The 20,008-nt window shown below is 37.7% G+C and overlaps 1 protein-coding gene across 2 annotated transcripts in view; it reads left to right on the top strand.

Moving 5' to 3' along the window:
• Nucleotides 1–20,008, top strand: part of PPP1R12B (protein phosphatase 1 regulatory subunit 12B) — a 323,111-nt gene that overhangs the window by 101,964 nt on the left and 201,139 nt on the right. For both annotated transcript variants that reach the window (XM_077157410.1, XM_077157411.1), the window contains exons 4-12: nucleotides 1,096–1,255; nucleotides 2,757–2,901; nucleotides 4,053–4,127; nucleotides 7,408–7,487; nucleotides 8,136–8,272; nucleotides 13,085–13,194; nucleotides 15,797–15,997; nucleotides 17,092–17,174; nucleotides 18,302–18,430. In XM_077157410.1, the coding sequence (XP_077013525.1) occupies nucleotides 1,096–1,255; nucleotides 2,757–2,901; nucleotides 4,053–4,127; nucleotides 7,408–7,487; nucleotides 8,136–8,272; nucleotides 13,085–13,194; nucleotides 15,797–15,997; nucleotides 17,092–17,174; nucleotides 18,302–18,430 (1,120 nt within the window). The remainder of the gene's footprint in view (nucleotides 1–1,095; nucleotides 1,256–2,756; nucleotides 2,902–4,052; nucleotides 4,128–7,407; nucleotides 7,488–8,135; nucleotides 8,273–13,084; nucleotides 13,195–15,796; nucleotides 15,998–17,091; nucleotides 17,175–18,301; nucleotides 18,431–20,008) is intronic.

The raw sequence follows: 20,008 nt of genomic DNA on the forward strand, positions 1-20,008 counted from the left end.
ATCCCATTATCAAACTATAGCTTGTGCTGTTATATTGTTTTCCAGTATTTGACTTTCTGATTTTCAGAACTTTGCTAAGGTTGCCACAAAACCATTTCTGCTCTGGTTCTCTGATTCCCACTGGCTTAGGACCTGTTCTTTGAAGTTCTTCAATGCCTGCAACTGGGCAGAATGAAGCAAATATTTAAATCCTGGCCTGAGCTTATAGTCTAGGGGCTGAGAAAAATGTCCAAATCAAAACATCATCAGGTGATGCTTTCTTCCCAAAGACTGGCTGCTGGTGATCCTGGACTCCTCTATCACATAGCAAGGCACATGGGAGTGTCACTGGTCTTTCCCTTCTCTTCTGGGTTTCTTCGCTTTCAATTTCTTGTTTCCCTGGCTTTTCCAGGCTTATTTTTTAACTGCATATCACCTACTGCTGGTATTGATATGGAATTCATCTGCTCTGGATTATACAGCTCCAGGCTATTTCTTACGTATGGAAATGAACTTGAGGTACCTTATTTTTAAAGTATGTCATATCTGAAACCAAGATTCTTGATTCCAGTCTTATGGGCTAGTGAGTGGAAAAAAGCAACAGACAAGGACTCAGGATATCAGAGTTCTGTGTCAGCTCTATCTCTAATGTGTTTTGTGTCCTTGAACAGGGCACTTAATCTTTTGAGGTTTATTTTCTCACCTGTTAAATGGGTATAGTGTTGTCTTTTATTTACTTCAAGAGTTTGTTGGGAAACTAAAATGATACAACTTATAAAAGGTTTTTGGAAAGTTTGGCACTGTACAAATATCATAATGTAAAAACTATGTCCCCTTTGATCTTTGTGTTCCTTTGAAAACAATTTTAGATGTGTTCCCCTAATGAATCTGCCATCGTATAATATTTAACCCAGTGATTTAACTCTGGTAAGACCACTAATATGTGTACAAATGCCATTTTTCTATATGAAGAATAAATTTGATGAGTCCCCAACTTGATGACTAAGCTGTTATTTTTGGTTATATTTATGATGTGCTTTGAATCTAAGAAAAATATCCTGCTATACTTAAGTAGACTTTTAGTAATACTGACTATCTGGTATCTGATTTCTGTAGGTGTCGATTTAGAGCAGTCAAGAAAAGAAGAAGAACAACAGATGTTGCAGGATGCCCGCCAGTGGCTCAACAGTGGGAAAATAGAGGATGTGAGGCAGGCTCGTTCAGGGGCCACAGCCCTCCATGTGGCTGCTGCCAAAGGCTACTCTGAGGTCCTCAGGTATTGTCTGTTTACATCAAATAAGAGTTTGGTTGACTGGGAGGAGATGAATTGGATTTTGGAAGCAGGGGGTAAATTAGATTCTCAACTTTGATGTGTTTCCCTTTTTTGTTGTTAGTTTCTTCTCTGGTCATACAGTCTTTGTTCACATTGTGTTGGTATTCATCCATGGATGGTTCCCCTTTCTCCTATCATCCCTCTAACTTCTCATCAACATGTATGGTGTGAAATAGAGTTGAGGTACACTAGTCTAGAAGGTGACCTTACAAGACTTCTTCCAGCTCTATGATTTTTCATTTAATCCCTGCAACCTCCTCCTTTTATGACCTGTAATACAGGACAGACTTGTGATCATTTTGGTCCTCTTTGGACTTAGGGCAAAGAACTTTGGGTTCATTAGATTAATTAAAACAGACTTTGAGTATACCATGTCCAGCTGGGGTAACTTGGTCAAACTTATATGACTCTACAACTCCACCTGTTCCATTTTTCCTTACATTTATTGGTGCTTACTGTTGACCAGATACATAGGTGCTAAAAGCATTGTATTTGGAATTGTTGCTGGACTCTTCCAGTGCTTCATGTTTCACCTGATATGAGGTTTCCGGTAGATGTGGCAGTATATTGGTACTCCATTTCTACCTGAGACTGACTTTTGTTCTCATCTCAATTCTTAGAAGGTTTTGGAGGTGCATAACTTAGGTAGCCTCAAACAGTCCAGTGTAGTTTGGGGCTTCAGGAGTCAACTCTTTCCTCCTTCATGCACACAAGTAGATTATACCTTTATAGTTAGCAAGAACCCCCTACAAATAGTTTTGCAGAGTTAGAGGTATGAGAGTCTACAGTAAACATATAGTATCCTGGGAAGACCAACTGGAAAGCTAGTTGGTAAAATGCCCTTAAGATAAACTGAGTTCTAATTTTGTATGTTACTTCCTCCCTGGTTTGGAAAATGGAAAACACAGCTTGTAATAAAATTGTGTGATGTGGTTTATTGAATTTAGGCTTTGGTTAATCGCAGATATCAAAAACACACACCTGGGTGGGCCATAGGCAGAGTTCTTACAGGCAGAGTTCTCAGCAGGCAGAGTTCTTGCCTGCCTTGCTGGAGACCTGGGTTTGATTCCTGGTTCCTGCCCATGCAAAAAAAAAAAATTGTCTTTGGAGGTGCAGGGTAGTTCAATGGTTAGAATGCCTGCCTTTTATGCGGGAGACCTGGGTTTGATTCCTGGACCATGCACCCCACCCCACCCCCCCAAGAAAGAAGAAAGAAAAACACACCTTTCCACACACTTCCCTTCTCTGGTGTAACATGGATATGCCTAGCAAATATTATGTGACCTTTTAGAAAAGTTTGGTAAATATCTATAATAGGTCCTCACAGTATCACAGGACCTGTGATACAGTATCAAAATCTGATCTATCATTTAGGTGATGGTTTATTTGGCAGAAAATTGTAATATAGAACCAATGAATGTCTTGTTGGGGTTTTTCTTCTTAGGCTTTTAATTCAGGCTGGCTACGAGCTCAATGTTCAGGATCATGATGGCTGGACTCCTCTCCATGCTGCTGCACACTGGGGAGTGAAGGAGGCATGCTCCATCCTGGCAGAAGCACTCTGTGACATGGATATCAGGAACAAACTGGTTAGTGAGCCTGACCCTTCAAAAGGACAAGGAGGTTGGTGGCTTGACCTCTGTAACAAAAAGCTTAAAGTCTTTTGAATGGCCAAGTTGATTGCAGTGTTAGTTACAGTGCTGGGTTCCCGCCCCCTATCCCCTAATCTTTTATCAAAACAGAAATATATTTTCTATGTATAACAGAACTCCGCTGACCTAGTCTTCTGACTGATTCTATTTATGTTGAAGCAAAGAAACAGGAAAAAAATATTTGATAAATGTTTTGCTTTTGGCAAAAAGAGTGGTGGGAGGAGCCTAAGACTACTATCTGTGGTGAGGTATGAAAGTTTCTACTTCTTTCTTTCCTTTCTTTATTTGCATAGGCAGGCACCAGGAATTGAACCCGGGTCTCAGGCATGGCAGGCGGGAACTCTACTTGCTGAACCAATAGTGGGGGTGGGGGGTGCGCGCTACTTACTTATTTTTTAATTCAAGGACTTTTAACAGCTGACTTCCATTCATCTGAGTAGTTATGAAAACAAAGATTCTTGAGTTTGCATGAAAATAGTGTTATTCAACTTCACTTCACCTTAGAAACCTTGAAACTCCTATCCACATAGCTACTGATTTTCTAGGAGTCCGAAGACATGGCCTTTTAATTAGATGTTCTTATCTGCCTTATATCTCTTCTGAACCCAAGGTTCAGTCTCAATCTATGGGTCAGGGTCCTTAATGTACATATGTTTATTTAAAAAGATAACCTCCTTTTTGTCCTTTTCTCTCTTAAAGGAAGATGATTTCTGTAGCTTAATCTTTAGTGCACATGTACTCTGGAGTTCCTGAAGTTGCTAAGAACACCGTATTAATCTGTCATAACAATTAAGTCTTTCAAAACAAGTACAAGCAGGAATTTCAGTAGATTATTTGACAAGAGGCAATGAGCAATAGAAATGGGGTAGTGATTTCCTCAGTACTGTTTTACAAAATAAAACTCTCTATTGAAGGATTAAAGGTTGTTTCCTCTGGTAGATGATAATGTAGAATAGATTAGTCAAGGAAGCAGTTATCATTGGAATCAAAGGCAGAAAACGAACATTGAGTTGTTCCCTAATAAAATAAAGTCACTTTGATTGCTACTTATGTTTTCCATCAGTGATGGTGACCCTTTACTCTACCAGGGTCAGACACCATTTGATGTGGCTGATGAGGGTCTGGTGGAGCACTTGGAGATGCTTCAGAAGAAGCAGAATGTGGTGAGTCTCTGATGCTTTTAAGACTTTGTAGCAGTTTGCAATTCACTTTGGGCCTTCTAGTCACTTGCTTTAGTTGTGTCTCTGCTGAGAGCTCAAAAGGACATATCTGCATTCCAGAGATAATTGTTCCCTTCAGGGACTAACAACAGTCTATTACAAAATGTTTTCCAGAACCTGTTGCTGTTAAAGTTTTCTCATTATAAGATAGCCTTCAACCCACTGAAGGTTAAAAACAACAACAAAACTAATAATTATTACCCTTGAATTCTAGAAAATGGTTGTGATATATTTAAATTGGAGTCTTTTCCAAATAGTGGGTAGAGGTCATATCACAGTTTTTTTTTCCCCCTTATTGACTGAAAGTGTATCTTTATTTGAAGTACACTGATTAGAGAGGGGAATATATTTCTTTCTTAAAAACAAACACACACAAAACCAAAGTTGTCATTTGATATTGGACATTATTTGGTCAGTAATTCATACATACTCCAGAATCATCAAACATTCATAATTCAGAACTGTTTGGTTGCATGTGCCGTTGCTGTACAAGAGAACTCATAAGCATGGTACCCATATATGTATTGCATAATGGAAAAACTTACTGATATGCAAATGAAAAGTTAATAGTTCACTTTTATATCCATAAATGGGGTGAGTAATCTGGGTGAGGAGGCTAAAGATCAGTGATATCAGGGGTTTGAGAATTCCCTGTTTGAACATGGTGGGACAGAATAAAATCTTTGGTTGCCTTTTGTTTTTTCTCTTTGCATGCACTGTGACTCAGTGCATGTGAATTCTAATTTAGGACAGATGTGGGAAACAGAGCAATTTTGAATGAAAGAACTGTGTAGCTCAGTGATGGCACAAATCACCCATATCTAACCTCCTGTGTGTTCAGCATCATCTGGGCCTAGTGAAGCAAAGATTCTTGTTACTTTCAGGCTCAGTGGGAAAGTCATATACATAAAGTTCAAACACAAACAACTTATGGTTCTTGTTTGCTTTGATGAACAATCAGCATCACTAAAAGCTAGGACTTTCCAAAAACACTAGCAGTGCTCTTACTTATCAACAGCAGCATTTCTAATTCAAGATGTATACTTTTCCTGGTTATGTTTCTATAGTTTTAAAAAATTTTTATTCTGAAATAACTTTTATATTCACATAGAAGTTGCAGAAATAATTCAGAGAATTTCTGTATATACTTTACCCAGAATAGTTAAGTTTTTAAACATAAATAACATCTTCACTAAATAATATTTCTATACTAGTGGGAATGGGGTGTTTTTCTTTACCCCTATATAAGTTTGGGGTCCAGGCATTTTAATACATTTTGTCTAGAGCATGCAAAATAAATACCAGACCGTTTTCTCAAAGGGCTTATTTCCCATTGATAGCTTTCTTTTCTTTGTAGCCATTGCCAACTTATTTCTGAATATGGGTCACGAAGAATTCTTTCAAATTTCCTTCTGACTTTTTATCCATCAGAAGCAAAACTGTTTTGGAAAACTGGGTTTGGATGTTTGATAGGGACAGCTTTATTTTTTAAAACATTTTTATTGAGAAATATCTACATATACAGTCTAACCATATTATATAATCAGTGGCTCACAATATCAAATAGTTGTATATTCTTCATTATGATCATTTTTTAAAAATATTTTTATTGATCAGTCTTCACACACATATAGTCCATACATGGTGTACAATTAGTGACTCACAATATCATCACGTAATTGTGTATTCATTACCATCACCATTTTTAGAACATTTGCATCACTCCAGAAAAAGAAATAAAAAGGAGAAAAAAAAAGAACTCATACATTCCATGCCCCTTAGCCCTCCCCGTCATTGACCCACTGTATTTCAATCTACCCAGTTTTTACCCTTTATCTCCCCCTATTATTTATTTATTTTTACCCCCTCCCCCCCCTTTTTAATATATATTTACTCATCTGTCCATACTCTGGATAAAAGGAGTGTCAGACACAAGTTTCACAATCACACAGTCACATTGTAAATGCTATGTAGTTTTACAGTCATCTTCAAGAATCAAGGCTACTGGAGCACAGTTCAACAATTTCAGGTTTGAACTGAAATTGCCACTCCAATATATCATAAACTAAAAAGGGATATCTATATAATGCATAAGAGTAACCTCCAGGATAACCTCCCAACTCTGAAATCTCTCAGCTATTGAGGCTTTATTTTGTCTCATTTTTCTCTTTCCCCTCTTTCTCATTCTCATGATGCTGGGTCCCAGCTCGTCCCTGGGAGTCAGGTCCCACATTGCCTGGGAGTCATGTCCCATATAGTGGGGAGGGCAGTGAGTTTACCTCTTAAGTGGGCTTAGAGAGAGAGGCCACATCTGACAACAAAAGAAGCTCTCTGGGGGTGACTTAATTATCAGTAGGCTTAGCCTGTCCTTTGCAGGAATGTTTCATAGGAGCGAGCCCCAAGGTTGAGGGCTCAGCTTGTTGAATTGGTTGTCGCCACTGCTTGTGAGAATATCAAGAATTCCCCAGATGGGGAAGTTTGATATTTCCTTCTTTCTCCCCAGTCCCCCAAGGGGACTTTGCAAATACTTTTTTGTTCTCTGCTCAAATTACTTTAGGCTATATCAGGGCATTACTAACCTGAACAGACCAATAAGATCTAATACCCTATTCAAGATTCCATGTGTTTATGGTGTTCAATTAAACTGACCATACAAGTTAAATTAGATAATGTACTACCCAAAATATAAATTTTGCAGCAAATACTCATCTTTCCCTTTGGTCTCACACAGAAGTTGAAGTTTGAAAATATGGGCCATATCATTCTTTACCCAGTATTATGATTTACCTTAGTCCTATCCAGATCAGCTTCATTCATATCTCTAGATGAAGCCTGATCATTGTTTAAACAGTTGCTGAATAGGGTAATGCCGACTTTCATAGCTTCAGAGCTCTGTGAGTCTCAGGTGTCACATAAATACCCGAAGTTTCAGGGAGCGAGCAGCTTATATACAAATAGCTAAGTGATAGGGACAGTTTTAATGAAGCTCTAAAACCATGTTTTTTCTTTTCTATTTTCTCTCTCTTCTATGTTGTAGGATTTTTCTCTCACATTATCTTAATGAGGAAGCCCAACTGATGTTTCTTTTTCTCAGTCCCATTCCCTTTGGTGTTGGTCCTGTCTTCTTCAGAATGATGATGCCATTTTGAATTCTTCCCATTACTACTGATTTTTCAATAATAGTCACCTTCTCCCCTTCTCTCTTTGTTTTCTCAATTACCAGCTTCGAAGTGAAAAAGAGACACGGAATAAACTCATTGAGTCAGACCTGAACAGCAAGTTGCAGAGTGGGCTCTTTAAGAAGTAAGACATTCGGGGCTTGAAAAATGGGATGAGTGCTGCTATATGTGAGGGTGTATTTGTGTGTGACATAGCTTGAGACTATAGTAAAGAAACTCTGTTTGACCTTAGTCAAATGACCTTTAAACACATGGGAATGTTTGAGGGACAGGAAGGTAGCATTATTGCATGGGGGAGAGACCCTGAGGATAGTGAAAGTGCTTTAAACTTAGAAATTAACCAAGACTATGAACAGTCTCTTATTCCCTTGCTTTGGGAGCCTTAATCCCTAGCTCCCCTTACTATACTTAAGCTCAGAGACCATGTCTGTTTTGTTTACCATCATACCTGTGCCTAACATGATTCCTGGCATGTCATAAGCACACAGTAAATATTTGTTAGATGAATTTTTAAAATATTTACCTGTCCATCATAACCAAGAGGTATAGCCTTCCTTTTTCTGTGGGCTAAACAGACCACATCTTCTAGTTATACTCTAAAGACAACTTCTAAATTTTAGTCTGAAAAAACAAAACAAAACAAAAATTCAAAAGAATACATATAAAGAAGGATTTTCATGTTTCTGTTACTGGTTCTATATATAGGTTTATAGACTTATTCCCCTTATACCCCTGATTGTCACTGAACTTAAAGTTTGTATCTTTATTTTAGCAAAGAGAAAATGCTATACGAGGAGGAGATACCAAAGGCCCAAGAAATGGAGGAAGAGAACAAAGAATCTAGCAGCTCCAGCTCAGAGGAAGAGGAAGGTGAAGATGATGCTTCTGAGTCAGACACTGAGGAGGCAGGTAATGCAGAGATGTTTGGAGCAAAGATCCTTCTGTTTCCCATAGTGTGAGATCAGTGCTTATCAAAGAGCCAGCCAGGCTCAAGAGGGCTCCAAAAAGAACTTTAGTTTTCAAGGATGAGATATCAAAGTGCTAGTGAACACTAAGTTGTGTGAGCTCTGAGCTATGTTGGAAAGTCTGTGTCTGAGTCTGAAGAGATATAATCTTACAGAGGCACTTTTGGTCAAATACATTCAACCAACTGGTGAAAATTTGCATTTAGTTCTCATATTTGACTCATTCTTTAAACAGGATCTTAAAATCTTTTTTTTCCTTATTACATGAAGCTCTTTCAGTTCCTGGGTGGGGGATTGAGGAAGGAACAAAATCATATTAACTTTTATGACTGTTGTAAATAATGTACACTGTAATATGAAACTTCTTGAATTTATTATATAGGAAGACAGGAGCCCCAGCAATGAGGTGCTGAACATGGTCAAACCAATCAGCCATAAAATAGCCCATAGATTTTGGTATATAGTTAGGCAAACACTGAGAAAAGTGATAGTGGGTTTTGCTGAGTAGTGGTTAGCTTCAACAGAATAGTTCTCGTAAATAATGGGAAGTTTATGATAAACTAAGATCTTACTGTACTTGTTTCCTGGCATATTATCCCTTCAGATCTGAGTTTATAAGAAGATGAAACATTTCTAGCTAGAAGATAAAGGGGAAAGGGTCGCACATTAAGTTAGTAATGGAGTCTGTGTTTTCCTCCGAACGCTGCCACAGCTGGCCTCCCCATAATGAAGTTATTTAGTTCTCTCAGATGCCTGGGCCTCAGCTCCTAATGCGGTTTGGCTTTGCTGATAAAATTTTTCTCCATTATGGGAGAATACTGCCCTTCTTCATGTTTCAGTATCTGAGGCTCGTTGAATGTCACCAAAGAAATTTAGAAACCATTGCTTCTATAGAGAAGACAGGCACCAGCTAAGTTTTCCATATAGAAGATGACTTTTTATTCATCAAGACTTGACATTCTTTCATTAAGCAAGCACAGCTTGCTCTGGAAATGCTACTGTAGTACCTATCAAAATTTATAAATGTGCATTTTTTGATATTTAAAAAAAATATTATGGAGTACTTACATTCCAAGGCTTCAGGTACTATCTGGAATTGATATTCTGGGCTTGCCCTGTGCTAGATTACTTTGTGAAGTATTGAGGTATCAGAAGAATGGGAGAGAACTACTCTGGACTCTATAATTGCTTTGTAATTTGTACTCCAGCCTCATGTCTCCTGTTCCCTATAGCTTATATCCACATTCCTATCAGAGTAAAACACCCCTAGTACCCTTTTGATCATGTTTTAGCTCTGTTGAAAAGCCTTTTGTGACTACCTCCCCTACTTCATCTTTGCCTGCAGAATAAATCCCAAACCCCATATCCTCACTTTCAGTGCCTTTCATAATTTAGCTCCAGCTGAACTTTCTAATGTTATACATAGACAAGAAGATATACTAGCCACACTGAATTGCTTGATTCCTCAAATGTGTCCTAAGCTTTCTATCCCTGATTCATTTTTTGTGCCTCAGAGTTCACTACAGGTCATCAAATGGTGGTTGGTTGATTTCTTTTGGAAACCATAGGCTCTATCAGATTGAGGACGTCACTCTTTGGGTTTTCTTGGTACAAGAGGCTGAAAAGGAATGCACTCGCTGTACTGTTCTTTCACTCCATGTAATTGTTCCCCTATTTGTGTCCTTCTAGCATTCTATACTTATCTCTCTATTGTAGTACTCATCATTTTGGCCGGAAACCCTGGGTTTGACATTATATTTCAGGACCTCAGCACAATGCCAAGGCGCATGATAGGGCATTCCTTAAATGTTTTTTGTTGATTCTATTTAGTAGGGAAATAGAAAGGTCCATATGTGACTAAAATACACGTTACATGAGAGGTGTAGATACAGTCAATAGTATTCACGAGTAAGAAAGATTATGTTTCATTCAGAAGATTATAACACTTTATGGTTGTATAGTGCTTTTTACTTTGCAATGCACATAAACATTTTTTTTAATCCTCACAACCACTTTGAGGTATGTATTATTATTATTAGCACTTTTTACAGTGAGAAATTGGCACTGTAAGAGGTTAGATGAATTAGACTTCATAACTGGCAAGTAGCATACCTGCGATCCTAACCTTGATCTTGAATATTCCAGAGTGGTAGAGGTAGAGAGAAATGTTGAAATTAGAAAGCTGTGGCAGAGGAGGATATCCCCAAGGGAGAAATTATAGAGAAAAGAATAAAAAGGAACTTTGGGGCACATTATGCTTATGACGTGAAGTGAAATCAGTGAAGGAGGCAAAGAAGGGGGTGGTCAGAGAGTTTGGAAAAAACCAGGATACGTATTTCTGCATCAGACAAGTCAGGACGTGAGTGAGAACAGAGAGATCAAGGATGATATAGCAGTTAGGAAATCACTAGTAATCTTTGAGTGAGCAGTTTGAATAGACTGGTGTAGGCAAAGTAAGATGGCTCCAGCAAGTTTGCCTAGTCATTCCTACAGTTCCAATTGAAATTTTACTTGTGTCTCAAAGCCCAGCTCAAATCACCTTCCTTTATGAAACCTTATCATCATAACCTCTCTCTTCTGACTCCTATAGCTATTTGTTGGAACCGCTTTTAGTTTACTTATCTCATGCTGCTTAGAATTATTTGTTTTGTCTCATCTCCTCTGTTCTTCCCCCTCCAGCAAGCTTCTGAAGAACTTCAATGTATTATATGTCTTGTTTTTCTCTCTGTTTCCTGTAGTGCCTAGCACAGGGCCTTCAGCATGGTAGGTATTCTCACTAAATACATGTTGAAAGAGTATGGGGAATTAGATTTATATCTAAACCTTTCCAAGTGATGCTTGGCAGTACATAAGTGTATACTCAACAAATATTTGTTGAATCTATTTATCCTGTTTTTAAAGATCCATAGATGAAAAATAACAGTTACTGTGTCATTTTTTTACTTACAACATTTAATGTTGTAAGCAAAAACTGTTAATTGTATTTTGAGGTGAATGTAAGCTGTTTGATTTGGATTTCTATTTTTTCATGTTTTTTTAATTTGTTAGACTTAAATATTGGTGTATCAGTGATCTACTTCTGCATAACAAACTATCCCAAAGCTTAGTGACTTAAAACGATGACAGTATAATGCATCCAATTCTGTGGGTTGATAACTTTGGAGGGGCTGAACTGGGGTGACTTTGTCTCTACTCCACATGGTACACCTGGACTCAGGTGTTTCCAACCAGTTGGTAGATTAGCTGGGGCTCACTGACCCTAGGTGGCCTTACTAATCTTCCTGGTGGTTGGCTGGGTTTAGGGGCAAGTAGGCCATTAGTAATGTGTCTCTTACCAATACACAGGCAAGCTCCTGCTTCCTCACAAAGCAGCTGGATCTGAAAAGTAGTGAGAGATGGTAGGGTTCAGTATACAAGCGCTTTTTAAGCCTTTGCTTGTGTCACATTTGCTAATGTCCCAGTGGCCATAGCAAGTCACATGGCCAAGCCCAAAGTCAATATGAGAGGGCTCTATACAAGGGTGTGAATTCAGGGAGGCAGATTCATTGGGAACTATTGCTATAACATCTGTTTCCAGTGAGGTGGATTTCTTGGGGAAGGATTTTTCAGATAGTATTTAAAGTGCCTTGAATATTTATAGTATGTACAGAAATAATAATATTAATAATAATAATGCTGTAGTAAGGACTTAACGTGGCCAGACATTGAACTATGCAATTTAGAACTATCATCTCTAATTTCTATGAAAAACTCTTATAAGGCAAGAATTAAAATTTATAGCTAATCAATGAGAAGATGTTAAGTAGCTTGCCCAATGTCATGTAGTTAGGATGGGGATTAAAATTGTCACATAATTCATGGGTGGTTACTCTGTGGAGCTTTGTTTCCATAGTAGTCAGACCACAAGGCCCTATCATACCCACTAGGTACGGGCACTGATCTGGTCATCGAGTGTGCAGTGGTGAGCAAGACAGGCAAGTTCTCTGCTTGATGACCCTACTGAGATGGACCACTCTCCTCATTTATGTTATATAGGATTAATTACTAAAATTTTGCAAATTCTATGAAATCCTTTCTACCTTTGTTTCCTATTGTAACACTAATAGCACCCATTGCTTAAATTAGCCTTCCCCTTCACTGACCAACAGATATGTGTATTTCGATTTCTGAGCCATTACTCATGCCCTTTCTTCCTCCTTTGTTTGACAAATCGATATTTGTCTTCCAGTTTCCTCAGTGCCATCTTTCCTTATTATTTCCTCCCTCAGATGATCTCCTGCTTCGCTGAACTCCTAACTTACACTTTTTTTCTGGCCACCCTCCAAAAAAACAGAGAATAGATTCTTTTTTTTCTTTTTTTAACATGGGCAGGCACCGAGAATCAAACCCAGGTTTCTGGAATGGCAGCTGAGAACTCTGCCACTCAACCACTGTGGCCAGCCCAGAGAATAGATTCTTAATAAGTAATTACTGATAATTTTATGTATAAGTAATAATGTGGAGAAAGTTTTCAGTTATATATCTGAGAGTTGGAGTTGGAGCCTACTTTGGGCAGAAATATCATTGAGTGTGTTTTCTCCTGCCAACAGTTGCTAGAGATTTCATCCTATTTTGAGTCCAAGCATTTAAATGGCTCTAATAATCTGTTTTGATAATGGGTAAACCTTTTCTATTAGCAGAAAAGGACATAGACACATAAAACGGTAAGATTTTCATACTTATTCTTACTTCATATTTCTCTTCTCTTAAATAACAGGTAAAAAGCCAGAAGCTGTTATCAACCATTCCAACTCTGAAAGCAAGAATATTATCACAGAGCAAATACCATCAGCTCAGAATAACTTCTCTGCCTCTTCTGCTAGGAGAGTAAGTACTTTGGAGTTAATTTGGGTATTTTATTTCCCCCTACTATTAGAAAGGCTTAAAGCTACATCTTGCAAAACTAAAGATACATTCTTGCCACGAAAAGAATCTATTATCATCATTAAACAAATTTGGCTTATTATATTAAGATGACATAGGCTATAGTAGTCTGGGACCAAAGAAATTTATTTATTTATTTTTAACTTTTGACCATTCATTCTACATACATACTCAGTAATTCACAATATCATCACACAGTTGCATATTCATCATCATGATCATTTCTTGGAACGTTTGTATCTATTCAGAAAAAAGAAATAAAAAGAAAACAGAAAAAAATTCATACATACCATTACCCCCCACCCCTTCCCCTCATTGATCACCAGCATTTCACTCTAAATTTATTTTAACATTTGTTCCCTCTATTATTCATCTTTATTCCAAATGTTTTACTCGTCTGTTGATAAGGTAGATAAAAGGAGCATCAGACACAAGGTTTTCACATTCACACAGTCACATTGTGAAAGCTTTATCATTATACAATCATCTTCACGAAACATGGCTACTGGAACACAGCTCTACATTTTCAAGCAGTTCCCTCCAGCCTCTCCGCTACATCTTGACTAACAAGGTAGTATCTATTTAATGTGTAAGAATAACCTCCAGGATAACCTCTCGACTCTGTTTGGAATTTCTCAGCCATTGACACTTAATTTGTCTCATTTCTCTCTTCCCTGTTTTAGTTGAGAAGGTTTTCTCAATCCCTTGATGCTGAGTCTCAGCTCACTGGGACCAAAGAAATTTTGACAGTTCCCTATTTTTTTTTTCATATCTAAAGTTAAGGTAACTGTATGTTAAGTTCTGGTTGTGGTAGGAGGATACCTAAGCATCTACCAGTAATTGTTTTGGTGACTATTCTCCTTTAAAATTTTGTTCTTATGTAAAGTCTTTAAACTTTATAATGGCTAGAGAACAGAGGTAGAAAGAACTTGTTGAAATACCAGAGGCACCTCCTCTTTGTGCAGGACTTTGTGCAGGACTCAGAATCTGTGGTTTTTGGTCAGTGAGAGAGAGTTGAATGATGGACTTACTCGACAAAAATATAAAATTTTTTTGAGGATAAGAATTGATCTGTGTTTTTTAGAATGAAGCTGTTGAAAAAACTCTTTGGTGTTATAGATATTAACTTATTGCTGTCCTTAGTACTTATTGGAAAGGAGGAATTATGATATGCTTGTGGAAGTGAGGAACAAAGGCCTGTTTACTTATTTATTCCTAGAAGCATCATTGAGAATCAGTAAAGAGGTTTCAAATAAAATGCAGTCCTCACTCATTATCCATGATTTAGTTTTACTTCACATACTGCCACTGTTTCTAGCCATGACTAGAGCTCCTGCTTTCTGAAAAAAAAAAACACTGTATTAAAAAAAGTACACATTCATATATATACATATTCCACTTTGCTAAAATAATGCTGGGAAAAGCATTGTTCTCTTTAGACTTTGTGTAGCTTGTAAAGAGCTGACATCCCTTAACCTCTAGAGATGTAAGAAGCCAGTACATAAATGTATTAATTTAGATGACTGATAAGAGAAAACCTGAATATAAGTTGGAGACTAGTGATTAAAGTTTCTAGGGTATTTTCATTCTAACAGGTAGTAAAGGTGGCCTGGTATTGGGAGAAAGACTAAAACCTGCAAAAGTCCTCTATTAGTAGAGGGACTGTTGGCTGATGTTCTAAAGACCAATTGTATCCCAAATTGTCCTTGGCCTAATGGTAGTCTATGATGTTTTCCCTGGTCTATGGCAAAATGAAATAAAGACAATGTAGTAAGCTTTCTACAAAACTTTCTTTTCTGATGTTAATTTTTTTTTCTCTTCTTTTAATGAAAGGATGGTGATAGAAATGATAATCAGTTTTTGAAAGATGTTCTCTCTTGGCAAAATAAAAAGTTGGCAACCCTTTGACCTCTACAGTTTTTCTTTTTTAATTTTGCTGGTCAGTGAAATCTGAAACTCTGGAACTGCTGCTCTAGATAAAATTTTCTGGAAATTAGCAGTTAGAATTTGAGTGGAATGGGCTTTTGTAATTTTTATTAGTATTAAATCAGCTTATCACAGTCTTATCACAGCACCTTAATACATATTTATGTGTTAGTCCTTCTTGTTTTTTATCTATATTGTAAGGAGACTTTAAGCTCATTATTACCATTTTACAGATAAGCATGTTGAGACCTAGAGAGGTGAAGTGTCAAGAGAAGATCTATTACTAGAACCAGGATTTCCTGGTTCTCTAGGTTAGAACTCATTGTTAGGTAGAGCAAATAGGGTTTAATTTCTCAGAAGAGCTGTACCTGGTTGGCGCACCATGTTAAGAATCTGAGGTTGTTTCTGGATTAGGGAAAATGGGATCCTTGAGAGGTTATTAGCATGTGCCAGGTAAGGAAGGGAACATTGGCAGAAAACCTGCCATGTATCTGCCCTGCTTGTATTGCCTTATGTTGCCTCAGTGAACTTAGTTAAGTGTAGGAAAAGCAGAATAGGCAACAGACTAACAGAATCATCAGGGCCTTACATTTTCTTTTATTTGCTTCTTCTCCCATAGTTCTCCAGCCTTTTTAACAAGCCAGAAGAGTCCAAAGATGAATCTCCTTCCTCATGGAGACTGGGACTCAGAAAAACTGGCAGCCACAACATGCTGAGTGAGGTGGCCAATTCCAGGGAGGCTCTGAGAGACCGAGGTTCTTCTGTCTGCCGGTCATCATCAAGCCCTCGGATTTCTGCTCTGCTGGACAACAAAGATAAGGTGCAGTTTGGATAGAATATAGGGAAATTTCATGGCAATTTCCATTTAGAAAATCCAATCTTGGAAACAAAAATATTTTCTAGTCCCTAAGTTGATTCTGGAAGTACAAAGCCTTTAAAAGGAAGCAGGTATATTGATAATTTAACCAAACAACCTTTGATAAGGTTGCTATTATTTTCTTGGCTAAAGAAAAAGAAAAAAAAAAGGCTTTCCCTTTTGGCTTACCTTATTTTCATTCATTCTTCCTTACCGTTCTTACCTAGGGCAAAAAAGAAAAGGGTGGGGGAGGGTGGTGTTAGAAGTATAATACAGGACAATTTGGACATGTCCTTAAAGTTTCTTCTAAACTAATACCATTAACTTATTCTTTTGATGTTTAGAAGCAAAGCCCCTTAGTTGGGCTTCAATCCTAATGAAGCTCAAACAAATTAGCACTCAGAAAAATTTTTTTCTTATTTTTTCATTAGTAGGAGTCTGATCAGATCAACCTTGTAAACAGTTCACCTGTATATTCATCGATGAGTAAATTTTTATTCTTCTTCAGTTTGGGTTCCAGATTTTATAGAACTCACTTCATACTCTTCTCTGGGGTCAGGTCTTCCTGGTAATCGTAATCCTCTTTCTTGATATTACATTTTTGGAGACTAATCAAGGAAATGAGGCAAATTGGTTGCACCAGCTCTGCAGTATATTTGTTGTGTATATCTGAAGGAAGCTGCATTTCAAGGAAAAGATAGAGTAGGGAATAAATAAGCCTTATTTCATCAATAATTTTGAAAATGAGCTTTCTGTGGCTTTTTTTAGGCTTTTTTCTTTTGCAGAGCTACCACTCTGTATAATTTGTGCTGCTATTTCCTTATTTGATCATTTTCATTTTCACCATGAGAATTATTCCCTACACCCTTGTTTTAAATGGAGAAAAGTTAGGAATAAGCTTTTGAAGGCTAACCTTTTATAATACAGCTCAAAATTGAATTGATGTCAAATCCAGAAATAAGATTATATAGGTGTAAATTCTGCATTGTTTTACCCAAAATGTTCTCTGCTATGTTAGTATTCTGCGTTCCCTATCCTTTACTTTTTTGATTTTACAGGAAAGAGAAAACAAAAGCTATTTTGGTTCACTAGCATCCCGGAGGCTCAACAGCACCAGTGACATTGAAGAAAAGGAGAACAGGTAATCCCAATACAGACCAGAAGATTTCATTAATCCTGCAGAGCATAGTGGTCTTCTGACCATTATTACTCTCCCTTTTTCCCTCTAGAATCCTTAGCACATTCTGAATTGCTTGTGCCTTCTTCTAAAACACGTTTCTAATGCTAACTACCTAGCTTTGCCAGTTCTTCACCATTAAGTTCTAATTTCAGCTTAGACTTTACTGCCTTTGGAAGTCTTCCCTCATCCATGTATGGATTAGTTTTAGTCTACCAACAGGTTCTGTAAAGATAGGGTTCATGTCTGTCTGTAGACACTGGAAATATTTTTATTTCATTTAATTGATCACCTTCTAATTTTTAAATAGATAAAATTTAAAGTCTCCATTATCAGTTAAAATGAATGTAGGGACTTTGGAGTATCCCTGCATCTCAGAGCAGAACGTGAATTAGAGCCTTGCTTCTCAAAGTGCGGTCCTCAGACCTGCAGCATTGGCATCATTGAGGAGCTGGTTAGAAATGCAGACTCTAGCCCCACCTCAGTCTTGGTGAATTAGAAATTTCATTTTACCAGGATTTCCCCAAGTGATTCAAATGTACATTACTGTTTAAGAAGGACCGCTCTACAGAATTTTGTGAAGTGGAGGCCTGTAGCTTTTGCACAAAGATCCTGAGTTATCAATTGTGGATCAGAAAACCTACTATATTCCCTTCCTGGATGTTTTTTCATTTATAACATAATTCTAAAGAGGTTCCAACAAGGCCTCCTTCCCTGTCCCCTAGTAACAGACTTCCTCTGTTTACCTATGAGCAACCCACTGCTGGGGATTGATGGTAGGGTTTTTTAAGTGAACAGCAAAAGTGACTCCTCATCACAGAAGGGTTAGGACCTTTGGTGTGAGGAATTGGATATGTTCGAAATTTATTGGCTTCCAGCTTGATGAGAGTATGTAGGCAGTAATACTTACTCTCTGTCTATACAGAAAATTGACATATAAAACAGAGAATCACTTGAAAAATGTGTCTATTTCTGTAGCCATGTTACACTCTGCCTCTCTGGCTCTTTTCTCTGAGTTTGCATTGTATTATGGTCAAAAACTGGTGGTAGGAATCAGTGTTTTGTCTTGCTTTGCTTTCTTGCCTCTACAGAGAATCAGCTGTTAATCTAGTGAGGAGTGGTTCCTATACCCGGCAGCAGCTGCGGAGGGATGAAGCAAAGGGAAATGAAACCCCACAGACAATTGCTCCTTCCACCTATGTATCAACTTACTTGAGAAGGTACCAGGCTCACAGGGGTGGGGAGACAATATTCCTTCACTCTGGCCATGGGAATATGGTTAATAATGGCATGCCTTTGATAGTCAATTAGTACCAAAACATGAATCACTTTTAGATTTTTTTGGGTTAACATCTTGACTAATATAAAAGTAATTTTAATTCTCTTAATTGAATTAAAGTAAGCTAATTCCAAATTCTCACCACAGATCTGAATTTATACTCCATCTTCTCAGTCCTATTAAAAGCTTTAACCAGAAGTGACTTCTAGTAATTTCTGGGCAGGACTGAATTGAAATCACCTTTGTCTAATAGCTGACCCTCCTTTTTCTAAAACTAGAGCAGTTCTCTGGGGGAGGAAGGGAGGGACACTGTAGGGTGGTGAGGGGTGGGAAACTGGGACAGTTTTGTATTGCATTAAAGAAGTTTCATATTGAGACCTGTTAATTTAGGGACTTGAGTTTTTTTTTTTTTTATGACTTTAATGGCCCTCAGATCCATCAAGATGTGAAACTCGCAAGTTTGGTGCAGAGAAGGTACATGGGTTTCCTTCCCCTTTTCTCATCTGTATTCCCTTTTCTGCAATTATTTCTGAGCCACTGACTAGCCAGCAACCAAAACACTCTTGCCAGGGTCAGTAAGCTACAAGGTGTACTTAATTAGTATTTTAATTTGAACCTTGCTGTTGATGTGGAAGAATCTGATTCTTGTATGTTGCTTTCAATTGTTTCTTTACTTTGTATACTTAACCCCTTCAATTGCCTCTTCATGTCATAGCCATCATTATTAGGTTGTTAGTTGACTGATTGACTACGTTAGAGGTAGGCTTTGGCTGTTGACTATATGAGCAGGTTAGCTGTTTGGGATCAAAACTAATTTCCTTTGACATGAGTCTTCCCAGATCATAGCCCAAGCTATACCCCAACATGGACACTGCCAACTAGTTAATGTCAGAACATAGGAAATAGGAAGCTATAAAAAACTGCCTCTGTTGCCTTTTCATGTTCTTTGGTTCTTCAGTTACATCCTTTAAGAAAGGGCTCAACTTTGAAAGTACATAGGTACAGTTCAGTGATCTCATTGAACTTTATTCTATAAAGTAGGTGTTTCGGCTTAGTGGGGCTATCATTTTTTTGTATTAAAGGCTAAGGCCCTGGTCTGCATAGAGACACAATTATTCCATATGGCTGAATCCAAGACCAAGAAAAATTTTCTAAGAAAGTTATTTTAGATCTAGGAAGGAGAGAAAGCTGCCATTTAATTTTCAGGCATGAAATTGTTTTGTGATGGGGTTGTTGATTTTCACGATCCAAATTGTCTGTTTCATGGGTTAAGTGAGTGGCATTTGGTTAGAGTGCATTTGGTATAGCCATGGTGAGCAGAGGAGAGAGGGGCTGCCTCCACTTAGGGTGGAAAACATGCTTAATTATGTGAGTACTTTTTGAGAAAACAACTACAGCGTTCTTCAACCTTGGTTTACCTAAACTTTTCTAATCCTATAGCCATAAAGCATGTTTTGATTTCACAAACATGTAAAATCATGTAGGATTTTACAAAATCCTATCTTATGATCTTTTCAAA

The sequence above is a fragment of the Tamandua tetradactyla genome, chromosome 4 (genome assembly GCF_023851605.1).
Source record: "Tamandua tetradactyla isolate mTamTet1 chromosome 4, mTamTet1.pri, whole genome shotgun sequence".
Taxonomy (NCBI): domain Eukaryota; kingdom Metazoa; phylum Chordata; class Mammalia; order Pilosa; family Myrmecophagidae; genus Tamandua; species Tamandua tetradactyla.